We start from the raw sequence: 14,528 nt of genomic DNA on the forward strand, positions 1-14,528 counted from the left end.
GACTTCCCACAGCCATTATAAAATCTTTAAAACTCACATTCCCTACAGGCTTTGCAAATCAGTACCCCACGTATCTCCAATTCCATATGCTAACCTCATTGTCTGCAGGACCCTGTTTGTAACACTGCACTCTTCCCATCTAACACTGGCCACATGAAAGCAGGGACCCTGTCGATCTACTTGATCACTGTATCCTTAGCATGCAGCACAATGCTTATTAGCACAAACAATAAATGAATGAATGAATGCACTATCACTTAGCTTTCTATACCTTCTTTCCACAAGAGATTAATCAGAAATTTGTATTGAACTGGTCCGCAGAAGTAACTGCCCACTGCCCTATACCTGACGAGTTTAATAAAAGTAATCAGCTTATATTTGCATTTATAAACACAAGTCTCTGAAACTAAACAGGCTCAGTTTAAGGATTAAATAATTTATTTTTAAGAAATTTTGAACTGCTTGCTAAATTGTTCTTAAATTTACTTATTAATAACTTCTTCTTTAAGTTTCTCTGCAAGCAATCTCCTCTTTAGTAATGTTTGCTTCTCCTCTGCTGTCATTTCTGGTTTCTCTGTCATTTCCTTAAAAAAAAAAAGAAAAATATTGGCTACAGCAGAAGATGGGTTCATTTGTCTAAAATTCCTAGCATACTGCCTTGAACAAATAGTAGAGCATTCAGTGAACTAAAGGAAAAAAGCCACACATGGGCTGAGTTCCCTAAATTTCTTCTTTGTAAAAATCTCTTAGGGAAGCCTTTTAGAGGTGGTGGCTAGGGTACTGATGCTGTTCTATGATAACGTATTTCAAAAGGCTTAGGTAAAACAGACAGCTGACCCTTCAGTGCTCAAAGCAGGGCAAGTAAAGAATCATAAAATTGCTACCATTTCTACCTCACAAAATCCTATCAACCCTTTCACTGCTGAGAAAAGACTTAATTTTCTCAGTGTAGCAGTGCTACACTGACAGGGAGACTATTATGAATGCATCTACAAGAGCACATACTCTGAGAATCCCACCCACAGATGTGCAAATTTTCACATACTAGAGGTGGCCATACCTCCACCTCCCCAGCAGGTTTTCCTTTCTGCTCCGAAGTTTGATTCTGCTTAGTCTTCATGTCCTTCCTCATGGACATCAACTTATCTCTCTTCTGTTTTAGATACTGTTCTCGCTGGCGGAGCTCTTCTATTCCAAGTGTTGATAAATTCTGGGTCAAATGAGAGCAGGAACTATTTAAATTCAAGACTGCATAATAAGTGGCACAGATACCCACTGACTGATCAAATTAGAAGTTTGAGTCCAAGACCATAACAAAAGCTGGATGTCTATGGCCATTTACAATGTTTCTAGTACTTTGTCATTTGCTCGTAGTTCTTAAAAAATAATGTTTTCACTTACTGCTATTGGTCCCTCCATGCTTGCATGTTCGAAGCCAGGAATCTTCAGGCCTTTTTGTGGGAGGGAGGAAGTTTCCGGCAAAATTTCCAGCTTTCTTGTCGAAGGTTGGACTGATTGATTAGCAAAATGCACTTTAACTTCTGGCAGTAATTAGACCAATTAGACTATTATAAGAAATATTAAGTTATGCTAGATTTACCAAAATGAGCTAATGTTAATAGTACTTGGGTTTTTTCTCTCATTCATTCACAAGCATTGGTTCAGTGCCTCTGTTGTGCTAGGCACTGGGTGAAAACAAATAAACATCGTCTCGGGCCTCAAGAAGTTTTAACTATGGTTTCTTGTGAATAGGCATTTTGACAAATACCAAGCTCCTGCTGTTTGGTACTATAGCTACAAAAAGATGTAATTCTTGTTTAAATATTAGAACTATTGTATAATGTAATACAAGGTTGCCATATAAGCCAGGTAAAGAATCCACCTGCCAATACAAGAGATGCGGGGTTTGATCCCTGGTTCAGGAAGATCCCCTGGAGAAAGAAATGGCAACCCATTTCAGTATTCCTGCCTGGGAAATATCATGAACAGAGGAGCCTGGCGAGCTACAGTCCATGGTATTGCAAAGAGTCAGAAACGACCTAGCAGCTAAACAACATATAAGCCAAATAAAGTGCACTAAAATCCCTTACTAACAGTGTAACTGTCTTTCAAACTTTTGCCTGCAGGCAAAAACTGTTAAGTGACCTTATATTTGCAAAACAATTAATATAAAGCTACAACTTTTTGTACTGGAAATAAGTGCCAGTAGTATAAATAATGTGTAAGTAGATCCTGAAGATAACTATACACTTACCAACATATTAAGAAAATGTAAAGATTTTAAAGTAAGTAGAATTTGGAAGCAGATATAACATGAGCACTCAACACCTTTCAATTATCTGGTAACTGTGCCAAGAGACTGGATTAACATGCTAATTGCTTTTCTGAGCCATTTTTTATTATAAGGTGGAGATTTTAAAGACAAAACATTTTCACTATAATACATGGACTATGAAAGACAGCAACTGAGAGCAAAGACTCACATAAAAATTATGCCAAGAACTAAAGGCATGATGGGAGAACATGATATACATGTCTCTAAATGATTAAAAATCTTGCCAGCACAGTAAAACCAGAAATAGAACTTTGCATGAGCAAGAAATTTGCCCAAGGACCACTGCTTTAGCACAGGGTGAGCAGACTGACTGCAGGGCCAAGGAGGTTAGAAGAAAAGTTCTTCCGGCTCTTGGACTGAAAGGGAAGTTTCCATGGAAGAGATGAGGCTGCCGTTAACACTCCAACCAACCTATACAGGAAGCTACAGGACTAACTATAACAGAAATGAAGATGAGCTTCAACAAGTTGGTCAAAATATGCAAAGTTAAAATGCCATTCATATGATGGTGACATTAAGCAGAGGTGGACTTGAACCACAGAGTTGGGCGCGCGGGGTGGGGTGGGGTGGATTCCAGGCACATAAGCATTTATATTCATGTACTTGCTCTGGACAGTTCCTGCCTTCAGTTTGTTGTCATGAACATCTTTTATATTCTAACTTGAACCTAGAGAGAAAAGTGCCTGAGGCCAAAATACTTAGCTTGTCTGATTTCTACGAATGGAGACTCGAAAAGCCAGCTAGCTTAAAGGAAGATCACCTGATCACTGGCAACCCTGAACCTACCGAAAAACCCATTGCTAGCAGGAACCAACGAAAGCTGTGGGCAATGGGATAAGCAGGAAGCCAAATACCTTTATGATTCCTCCCATGTTAGGCCTTTCTCTTGGGCTCATATTTGTATGAAGTGATTGCCTGGAATATCAGATATACTCATTTTTTAAAAATAGAACAGTTTTTAAAACTTAAAGTCATTACTTTCAAAATTACCTTCCATTGTTTCTCTGTTATGTGCATAACTGAGTTACAAATGGTTTGAAATTAAGTTTTCTATAGCTTAATAGTCTGATAAGCAAATATGTTCAAATTATGTCAGACATGAGATTTGAACACTACATGTACTTGTGTGTGTTTGTCGCTCAGTCGTGTCTGACTCTTTGCAACCCCATGGACTGTAGCCCGCCAGGCTCCTCTGTCTATGGAATTGTCCAGGCAAGAGTACTACAGTGGGTTGCCGTTCCCTTCTCCAAGGGATCTTCCTGACCCAGGGATCAAACCCAGGTCTCCCGCCTTGCAGAAGATTCTTTGCCATCTCAGCCACCAGGGAAGCCCCTACATGTACTTAGGTCTATATAAAACAAAAAGTTAAATTTGGACCAGCAAATCTTAAAAGCACTCAAACAAATCTAAAGCAGGTACTTTTACAGACATAATTCAAATGAAGTTATTCTACTCAAGACGCGCAAACAAAAGAAATTATTAGATTTGCTAAGAATCAAAAAGCAATATAACTTTATAAGCCTGCTTCTGTTTCACATGCCCATTATTTTATCAACTAAGAATACAGTTCCTTAAAATAGTTGGTAAACATCAAACCTATCTATCTCAATTATAAAACTTCTGCAAAGTGCAGAAAAACACAAGACTTGAAGTCAGAAGACCAAGGTAAGTCACAGTCTCACTATTTAAGAGCTCAGTTATTTCGGACATCACTAAACTTCCTTGAATTTCTTGTTTAAAAAAATAAAAGAAAAGTAAGGATCATAATATCTACCTCATGGAGTTACAGAGTTTTTTAAATTGAGAAAAGGACATGTATCTAAAAAATATATAAATCCAAAATAAAAATGAGCTAAATGCATCATCATATTCAAGTTCTGCTTCAGAATTACCTGTCTTCTTATACAACAAATCAGAATACATATACTGAAAATGGTTTCCCACATACTGAACAAGATCATCCACTAACATTGCCCACAAGGAATCTCCTTAATTTTAGTTTCAATGACAGTTTAAGACTAAATTTCTGAACAAACTGGATACCTTTTATTTACTAACTGTGTTTTAATTCACTAGGAAAATAAGTTAATATTATATTTCCATGTTCAGCTTCTAACTCCCACACATCATCTACTCGTGATAAAGGAAGAAAGTCCAAATGTTACATGACCATACCTTGAATGCTGTAGTCATGGCCTACAGGCTGGGGGCTCTCTCAACGAATTTTTCTCACTCTCTGGATTCCAAGCTTCACTTAGAAATTTAGGGGCTATACCCTCTCTGTCAGCTGAATATCTCCTACAGGCAATCTCTTTAGCTAAATTCACAAAGAGTATTAACTACCAATGGCCACTGAACACTTCCTCACAGGGTTTTTGAAGCTGAAGCGTGCATGAGAAAACAACACACTCTTTACAATGTTTAAGTATTCATATTATTCAGAAATTTCAGTACACTTCAACCTTACCTGAGGCTGGGTGTGCAAAACATTCACCATCCCCTTGGGAGTTATTCCTTTTTGCCGTTTCATCGGCCTGCATCGGAGGCTCTTCTGTCTTAGCCTCTGATAACTTCAGGCATCAACAACACAATTTAGAAAATATTTTAGATTAATTTTGAATAATTCACTACTTAACAGATTCAAACATATTACTTTCAAAAATTACTGTCTACTAAAAAGATTGAGCACCACAGAATTGATGCTTTCACTTAAAATAATCTAAAAAAAAATAATAATACCAGTACTATGACATGCCTGAAGCAGCCACAAACTGGTTTACAGCATACCTCATTTTACTGCACCTCAACTTACTGTCTTTACTAGATACTGTGTTTTTTTGTTTTTTTTCCTTTTTTACAAACTGAAGGTTTGTGGCAACTCTGCATCAAGCAAGTCTATAGGCACCATTTTTCCAACAGCATTTGTTCACTGTGTCTCTGTGTCACATTTTGGTAATTCTTGCAATATTTCCAACTTTTTCATTATCATATTTATTATCATATCACCAGGGATCAGTGACCTTTGATGTTACTACTGCGCCTGTTTTGGGGCACCACAAATCTCAGCCTTATATATGAGACAGTGAATTTAACAGACGAAAGTTGTGTGTGTTCTGACTGCTCCATTAACCGGTTGTTCCTTTACTTCTCTTCCTCTCCTCAGACCTTCCTATTCCTTGAGACACAAGAATGTTGAAATTAGGCAATTCGTTAAGTCTACAGCGGCCTCTAAGTGTCCAAGTGAAAGGAAAAGTCACAGGTCTCTCACTTTAAATCAAAAGCTAGAAATGATTACGTTTAGTGAGGAGGTGTGTCGAAAGCTAAAACAGATCAAAGGCTGGGCCTCTTGCACCAAACAGTTAACCAAGTTGTGAATGCAAAGGGAAAGCTCTTGAGGAAATTAAAACTGCTACTCCAGTGGACACGATTGATAAGAAAGTGAAACAGCCTTACTGCTGATATGGAGAAAGTCTTAGTGGTCTGGATAGAACAAGCCAGCCACAACATTCCTTTAAGCCAAAGCTTAATCCAGAGCAAGGTTCTATAAAGGCTGCGAGGGGTGAGGAAGTTGCAGAAGAAAAGTGTGAAGCTAGCAGAGGGTGGTTCATGAGACTGAAGGAAAGAAGCTGCCTCTGTAACACACAAGCACAGGGTGAGGCAGCGAGTGCTAATGTGGAAGCTGCAGCAAGCTAGCCAGAAGATCTCGCTAACAAAATTAATGAAGGTGGCTCAGTGGTAAAGAATCTGCAGCCAATGCAAGAGACACAGGTTCAATCCCTGGATCGGGAAGATCCCCTCGAGAAGGAAATGACAGACCACTCCAGTATGCTTGCCTGGGAAATCCCATGGACAGAGGAAACTGGTGGGCTACAGTCCAAGGGGTTGCAAAAGAGTCGGACACAACTTAGTGATTAAAACAACAACACTATCAGCAGATTTTTAATGTAGATGAAACAGCCCACCACTGGAAGAAGATGCTATCTAGGACTTTCATAGCAAGTGAGGAAAAGTCAATGCCTGGCTTAAAAGCTTCAAAGGACATACTGTCTTATTAGAGGCTAATGCATAATAAGGTCCTTAAGTTCAGTTCAGTCGCTCAGTCATGTCCAACTCTTTGCGACCCCATGGACCGCGGCACGCGAGGCCTCTCTGTCCATCACCAACTCCAAGAGTTTATCCAAACTCATGTCCATTGAGTCAGTGATGCCATCCAACCATCTCATCCTCTGTCATTGCCTTCTCCTCCTGCCTTCAATCTTTCCCAGCATCAGGGTCTTTTCCAATGAGTCAGCTCTTCGCATCACGTGGCCAAAGGATTGGAATTTCAGCTTCAACATCAGTCCTACCAATGAACACCCAGGACTGATCTCCTTTAGGATGGACTGGTTGAATCTCCTTGCAGTCCAAGGGACTTTCAAGAGTCTTCTTCAATACCAAAGTTCAAAAGCATCAATTCTTAGGTGCTCAGCTTTCTTTATAGTCCAACTCTCACATCCATACATGACCACTGGAAAAACCATAGCCTTGACGAGACTGACCTTTGTTGACAAAGTAATGTCTCTGCTTTTTAATACGCTATCTAGGTTGGTCATAACTTTCCTTTCAAGGAGTAAGCGTCTTTTAATTTCATGACTGCAATCACCATCTGCAGTGATTTTGGAGCCCCCAAAAATAAAATCTGTCACTGTTTCCCATCTATTTGCCATGAAGTGATGAGAATGTATGCTATGATCTCCGCTTTCTGAATGTTGAGTTTTAAGCCAACTTTTTCACTCTCCTCTTTCACTTTCATCAAGAGGCTCTTTAGTTCTTCTTCACTTTCTGCCATAAGGGTGGTGTCATCTGCATATCTGAGGTTATTGATATTTCTCCCGGCAATCTTGATTCCAGCTTGTGCTTCATCCAGCCCAGCATTTCTCATGATGTACTCTGCATAGAAGTTAAATAAGCAGGGTGACAATATACAGCCTCGACGTACTCCTTTTCCTATTTGGAAGCAGTCTGTTGTTCCATGTCCAGTTCTAACTGTTGCTTACTGACCTGCATACAGATTTCTCAAGGCCCTTAAGAACTATGGTAAATCTACTCTCCCTGTGCTTTATCAGTGGAACAACAAAGCCTGGATGATAACACATCTGTTAACAACATGGTTTATGGAATATCTGAAGCCCACTGTTGAGACCTACTCCGAAAAAGAAAAAAAGATTTTATACAAAATATTACTACTCGTTGACAGTGCACCTGAACATACAAGAGCTCTGATGGAGAGGTACAAGATTCAAATTATTTTCATGCCTGCTACACAGCTCATGATGCCAAAGCTGAAGCTCTAATACTTTGGCCACCTGAGGCGAAGAGCCGACTCATTGGAAAAAACCCTGATGCTGGGAAAGATTGGAGACAGGAGGAGAAGGGGACGACAGAGGATGAGATGGTTGGATGGCATCACCAACTCAAAGGATGTGAGTTTGAGCAAGCTCTGGGAGATGGTGAAGGACAGGAAGACCTGGTGTGCTGCAGTCCATGGAGTCGCAAAGAGTCAGACATGACTGAGCAACTGAACAACAACACACAGCTCATGGATCAAGGAGTAACTTCAACTTTCAAGTCTTATTCTTTAAGAAATGTATTTCATAAGGCTATAGAGGCCATAGATAGTGATTCCTCTCATGGATCTGAGCAAAGGCAATTACAAACCTTCTGGAGAGAATTTACCAGTTTAGATGCCATTAACAACCTCTGTGATTCATGTGAAGAGGTAGAGATAACAACATTAACAGGAGTTTGGAAGAAGTTGATTCTACCCCTCGTGGATGACTTAAGAGGGATCCAAGACTTCAGTGCAGGAAATAATTGCAGATGTGGAGGAAACAGCAAGAGAACCAGAATTAGAATTGGAGCCTAAAGATGTACCTGAATAGCTGTAATTTCATGACAAAATTTTAATGGGTCAGGGAGTTGCTTCTTATGTATAAGCAAAGAAAATGGTTGCTTGAGGCAATCTGCTCCTGAGGAAGATGCTGTTGAAATGACAACAAAGGATTTAGAACATTACACAAATTTAGTTGATAAAGTAGCAGCCAGGTTTGAGAAGACTGACTCCAATACTGAAAGAAGTTCTACTGTGGGTAAAATACCATCAAACAGCACTTCATGCTACAGTGAGATTGTTCATGAAAGGAAGAGTTAAATAATGCAGCAAACTTCACTGTTGTCTTATTTTAAGAAACTGCCAAAGCCATCCCAACCTTCAGCAGCCACCACCCTGGTTAGTCAGCAGCCATCAGCATAGAGGCAGGACCTTCCACCAGCAAAAAAATTACAACTTGCCAAAGGCTCAGATGATGGTCAGCATTATTTAGCAATAAAATAATTTTTAATAAAGATATGTACATAATTTTCAGACATAATGCCATTGCACAATTAAAAGACTACAGTTTAGTGTAAACTAACTTTTATATGTGCTCAGAAACCAAAATACATTTGTAATTTATTGTATTGTTATCTTCACTTTATTGTAGTAGTCTAGAACCAAACTCACAACATCTCTCATGTATGCCTATATTTCCATTTCTAAAATAAGATGCTGCAGTTAAACTAAAGAAATCACTTAAATCTTGGAAAGAACTAAGTAAAATAATTCATTTTTCCATAAAAATAGGAAAATCCAATTGCATGTAACTTTTTAGGTAATTCATGGATACCTACGTTATAAGTCTCTATATATGCTGAGTGATGGAAACACGAGGACTGAAATTATTATCAGCTCTACTTCTGTGTGTTTCAAAATTTCCATTAAAAAAAAGTCTAAAAAAATCATATGCCCCTAAAACATATTATTATTTAAGAATCCTGATATAGTTTATTTATAAATCAGAAAGTTAAGACTGTCTTCTTCTTCTTTTTTTTTGGCCACATCACGCAGCTTGTGGGATCTTAGTTCCCTGACCAGGGATCGAACCTAGGCCCACAGCAGTGAAAGCACTAAGTTCAAATCACTGGACCACCAGGGAATTCCCAATACTACTGCCTACTGATACCAGTTTTGAATAGTTTCTGTTCTATATTCTTATATTAAAAAATAGTATTATCTATGAATTTCACCCCCACTTACTGAAAGGATAGTTAGTCTAAGAGAAATAAACCCCCTGTAAATCCTAAAAACCTCTCTTCTGCTCTTCATTGGATACCTTGGAGTAAAATAGGTTTTTTTCAAATACATTAAATGATACAAGCATGAATCACAGTGATTGAGGGAAAAAAAAGGAAAATGACTATCAAGTGACTGAGAATTAGTTTATATTAGGTTTCTCTCTCCCTTCGGGGAGATTTGGGAAAATGTGGAAAGAGAGGCAGCTAGAAAAGGGGGGAGGAAAAAATAAATATTAGCTTCCCTCACCTCAACCAGATACATGTTTAATTTTTCCTTAGGAAAAATTAGGCACTTTAGGGAAACAGTTTTTAATGAAAGAACAGTACACCAGGAAATGTGAAACTGAGTCATTCTGCTTCAAGCTGGCAACGTTAAAAGTCTACAGGGGACCCTCAGTAGTAACTGCAGCTGCTGTTTCAAAACAGTAAAGGAATCAAGGCAAGTGGGGAAGTCAAATATTTTCTTAATTTTCTTTTATTCATAAAATTAAGGGGAATTTCTATTAAAAATTCCCCCAAATATGAATAGTATTACAGTTTTAGGGGGAGTGAATAACTTCATTCTTTACTGAGAATTTAAAAGGCAGGTCGTCGGACAAATTATAAAGTGAATAAAAAAGTATAAATGCTCAGAACTGCCAAGAAAATATGAATACTCTGAGGAACTGTGTCATTTCACCTAAGCTTAAACTTTAACAGAAATCCTAGGTGTGAACTTAAGGGATAACAGCAATGAAATACTTCTATTATATTAGCATGTTTTATAGGCACCTGCTTTTTTCTCTTCCTTTCTTCCTCCTGGTCATACTCCTCTTTTGATTTTCTGAAATACACAAAAATAAAGTAGAAAAGTAAACTTTCTCTTTTGGTCAAAGAACAAATATTCAATAAGCAACATGCTAACCAAAGCTTACAATATGTGCAAGGAATTTTGGAAACAAAGATGGAAATAATCAGGCTTCCCTTAAAGCAGCTTACAATCAACTGAGAAAGACATACACAGACATAAACAGCATAATATGGGTTAGCTACGTAAAACACAGGTTTACCCATATCCTGTGTGAAGAACTCCTAGCTGAACAAAAATCAACAGTTTTGAAATTCTAAACCCAAATCTGAATGGCAAATTCCATGAATATGGACTCTGATCTCTCACTTTAGACAGATCAGTTACATGTCCCCTGATAAAATCCATCTGTCTCCTCATTCTAGTTTTTCCATGGCAGATGAGCTATCACAAAGCTCTCCTGATGCCCTTACACCAAAGCCCTATCAGCTTTGTAAACTGCTCACGAAGGCAGTCTGATTAGGAAAATAGCCAAGTCAGCTCTCTTACATGTCCATAATTAAGTTCCACTGTTTATACAGTAGCACACCCCCATCAAAAGCCTACAGAAAATAAAATCTAAAAGTACAATACTGATCAGTTTTCAAACCACCAATCAACCAACAGAAGCAACCAGTGTAAGTCAAAACTACCAGTCTTCTAAACCAACTACCAAATATCCTGAACTCTTCCAATCTGTAAACTCAAAGCTCTCTGTGTTGTCCCAGGCTCCTATATACCCTCACTTAGCACACAGGAAAGGAGGACCTGGCAGGGAAGGCCTGGGTTCACCCACACATTTGCCTCCCTCCCCACATTCACTCAAATCCCCTGAAATGAAGGACTAAATCCTAGAGCTCCTTCCATAAACTCCCACTAGGCCCATCCTTCTAACCACCATCCTGCCTATCCTCCCTCCTGCTTTGGAACTGTGGACAAGTTGGGAAGGTGGGAGGACCACAGGATACTAGAAGATTGTCACGTATGTGGTTAGAATGGAGAGCCAGGGCCCCTAAAGGCCAAGGCTCCACTCTGCAGGGGACACAGCAGCTGTAGGAATCCTTTTGCCTTAAACCTATACATCCCCATAGACTTAAATATTACATGTTGCAATTGCCCCTCCCTTCTCAAACTCCCCTAGGGGTCAGGGGACAACAGGCTTTAGGGGGAAAAAAAATCCCCTTTACTGGACTGCACATTCCATGCCAGGCATTTGTCTGACAATCATATAATAGATAAGGAAGTGAAAGTTGCTCAGTCGTGTCCAACTCTTTGTGACTATACAGACTATACAGTCCATGGAATTCTCCAGGCCAGAATATTGGAGTGGGTAGCCTTTCCCTTCTCCAGGGAATCTTCCCAACCCAGGGATCGAACCCAGGTCTCCCACATTGCAGGCAGATTCTTTACCAGCTGAACCACAAGGGAAGCCCATAGATAAGAGGTCATCAAATAGTCAGCCATTTGGTCTGTGGAGCCTGGATGTCCAGCCTCCTACCATGAGACACCTGGCATGAGCCTCCTCTAATACCAAGATCCAGAAGCCATGCAGTCTCCTGCTCAGCTCAGGCCACAACAGCCCTTCCAAGCATCAGGCTGCATCTACTGCACCTTGTGTCCATTGATGGCTAGTTTCCTAGGCCTATGATGGGAGTGGAGGAAGACCCTCCTATTTGGGCTGATATGTCCATTAAGAAATGTAATACATACATAGTTATAAACAAGTAAAATAATAAATCATGTTCATGGTCTTTAGGAAAGAATTTAGATATTCTACTAGTTCACAGTATTTTTTGCGTAAAAAGTTTATGTACAGATCATATTGCAATGTTATTAATGATCCATTCAAATAATTAAAGAGGATACCTAAGAACTTCTTTCAGGATTTTCATCTCTTCCTGTTCAAGGTCACTGACCACATCAGAACCACCTGTTAAGCAGTCAGGTAATACACCTGTTCAAAACCAGAGATCACAAAGGAGAATATCAACTCAACTGAAAACATTTTATTTCTCACTATTCTAGTTCATCAAGAAGTACAAAGTAGTTTATTAAGATCTATCACTTAAAAAAAAATGTTTTATGCTATTATGTTTTTATTATCTTTTTAACTATGGTCTTTTTAACTTTTTCTTCTTTTAAGGAATGAGCTCCACAGGAAAAAAAAAACCACAATTTTACCTAGAAATGACTCTTGGTAACCATGTATTGTGTGTTTAAAATAATAATAATATATGATAATAGAAATTAATTAATATAATCTATTGTCTTCCATAATCATATACTCACAGGACATACCAACGAAATTAATAAGCTCCTAATAATGAAACTATGCTCTCAGAAGTATTATTTAAAAGGGAAAAGAGTTTACAAAGCAAAATATAAAATACTTTGTTAATTGAAACAGCATGTTAACACTCTTCATTCATACTACAACATATGGTACCGAAAGAGCCATGCTTACTACATACAAAAAAGCATGGTGCTAAGCACTTAAGGGGAATATAAAGATGAATAAAACAGTCTCTGCTCTCAGACCTTCTATTCAGATATTGGGCTAATAACTATAAACTAGGGCAGTACCAACTTTGGCCCAAGGCAAAGAGTAATTCATGGCAAGTAATTTTAAGTATTGGTTTAATTTACTTTATTACCTATATCTTCCAGATAAGCAGGTAGATGGCAATAAGTGTTCTGCTTTTATCTATAATTAGTATATTCCCAAAACATTAACAGTATATCCCCTAATTTTTACCTTTCATTTCTTTATCCACATATGATGATGGGATTTTGGATCTGCTCTAAATTAAAGTTGCTTTATTATTCTAATGCCCTTGATGTTTAAGTGCATTTTAAATTAAACTTTTCATTTTGAGATAATTGCAGATTCACATGCAGTTGTAAGAAATAATACAGAGAGATGCTATGCACTCTTTACCCAGTTTCCTTCAATGAAACATCTTTCAAAACTGTAGTATCACAACCAGAAAACTGACTTCTATATAACCCATCGATCTTAAGTGCATTTTTGCTTACTCAAAAGCTATATAATTAGTATTCTCCTATTGATCTAAGGAAAATTTTAAAAACTAAGGAAAGAATAAAACAACAGTATGCAATACTTCAAAACCATCAAAATATTGCTTTGATTTGCACTTGCCCCAAATTCTTTGATAAGATACAACCAGAATTCCGAGAGCCTTTGAATTTTTCTCACACAAACAGTCTGCAGTTTTGAGTACGATCAACTTTGTTCTAAGGTACTTTCCCCGGGATTTATGTTAAGTGAGATACTTAAATACAAGTATTAAACGTTCTGTGGCAGAAACTAAGTATTAGTTTATGTTTAAATGTGAGCAAACTGTCCCACCCTGCGGTTTGACTGCAGCATTATTCCACATCATTCCCCTGGTCTTCCCTTGCTAATAGAAGCCATCTGTGTGCAGCTACCAGGCAGCCAAGTACTTAGAGGCAGGGCCCAACCCCACCCCACAAGAGTGAGTCATGATTTAAGCCAATCACCATGGTCTCATTCCCCCTGCCAGAGGGTTTAGAAAGCCATGTGAATCCAACCCTGACCAATAGGACCTGAGAGGAAAATTCCTAAGGGGCTTCCATGAAAGTGTTGTCTTGCTTATAAAAGGAGATGTACAGGAAGAAGTATTGCTTCTCTTCATGAGATATTGTTGAGTGTGCACTCAACGAAGCTCGAGTGCAATCATGAGAGAAGATCCCGAGAATGGCAGAGTAAAAGTGGAAAAGTGTCAGGGTTCTTGAAAACATCGAGCCACCAAATGAACCAAGCCTGGACCTGTCTGTCTTCCTTCCCTTCCTCTACTTCTGGTTCTGTGAGATGATAATTTCTTATTGCTTAGGCCAATTTCTCTAACGTATTCTGCTAATGGCAACTTGAGGTACCCAGCTGATACAAGCTATGGTTACCTGTTCTCTTTTAATTAAAATCTCCTTGTTTCCAGTTAAATTCTAAAAACTGCAGAGTGCCATTATCAAGTTCCCTTTTTATCAAAAGATCCCCTAAAGCAATGTGAAATAACATAAAGTAATTATTCAGATTCTCTATCCTATAGGTCTGAATAAAAGCATAGTTGCAGGAAAACACATGAGAAAAGGATTTTATGAAGCAAACTATGGTAGAGAAACAAAGAGAAAGAGACTGTTTTCCAAACTTTACACAAAAGCAGCAGTTCAGTGTCA

The 14,528-nt window shown here is 38.5% G+C and overlaps 1 protein-coding gene across 3 annotated transcripts in view; it reads right to left on the bottom strand.

Moving 5' to 3' along the window:
• Window positions 1-416: 416 nt before the first annotated feature.
• The window catches only part of CFAP36 (cilia and flagella associated protein 36), a 30,296-nt gene continuing 16,184 nt past the window's right edge, over window positions 417-14,528 (bottom strand). Inside the window, exons 5-10 of one of the 3 annotated variants that reach the window (XM_081589616.1) lie at window positions 12,180-12,267; window positions 10,259-10,310; window positions 4,803-4,905; window positions 1,402-1,451; window positions 1,061-1,210; window positions 417-584 (exon numbers count right to left, since the gene is read on the bottom strand). In XM_081589616.1, coding sequence (XP_081445742.1) covers window positions 483-584; window positions 1,061-1,210; window positions 1,402-1,451; window positions 4,803-4,905; window positions 10,259-10,310; window positions 12,180-12,267 — 545 coding nt within the window. In that variant the 3' untranslated portion in view covers window positions 417-482. Of the gene's footprint in view, window positions 585-1,060; window positions 1,211-1,401; window positions 1,542-4,802; window positions 4,906-10,258; window positions 10,311-12,179; window positions 12,268-14,528 lie in introns of all 3 variants that reach the window. The other 2 variants (XM_081589614.1, XM_081589613.1) reach the window with 2 other exon arrangements.

This window comes from Giraffa tippelskirchi, chromosome 4, assembly GCF_054371585.1.
Source record: "Giraffa tippelskirchi isolate mGirTip1 chromosome 4, T2T-mGirTip1v1.2.pri, whole genome shotgun sequence".
Lineage (NCBI taxonomy): Eukaryota > Metazoa > Chordata > Mammalia > Artiodactyla > Giraffidae > Giraffa > Giraffa tippelskirchi.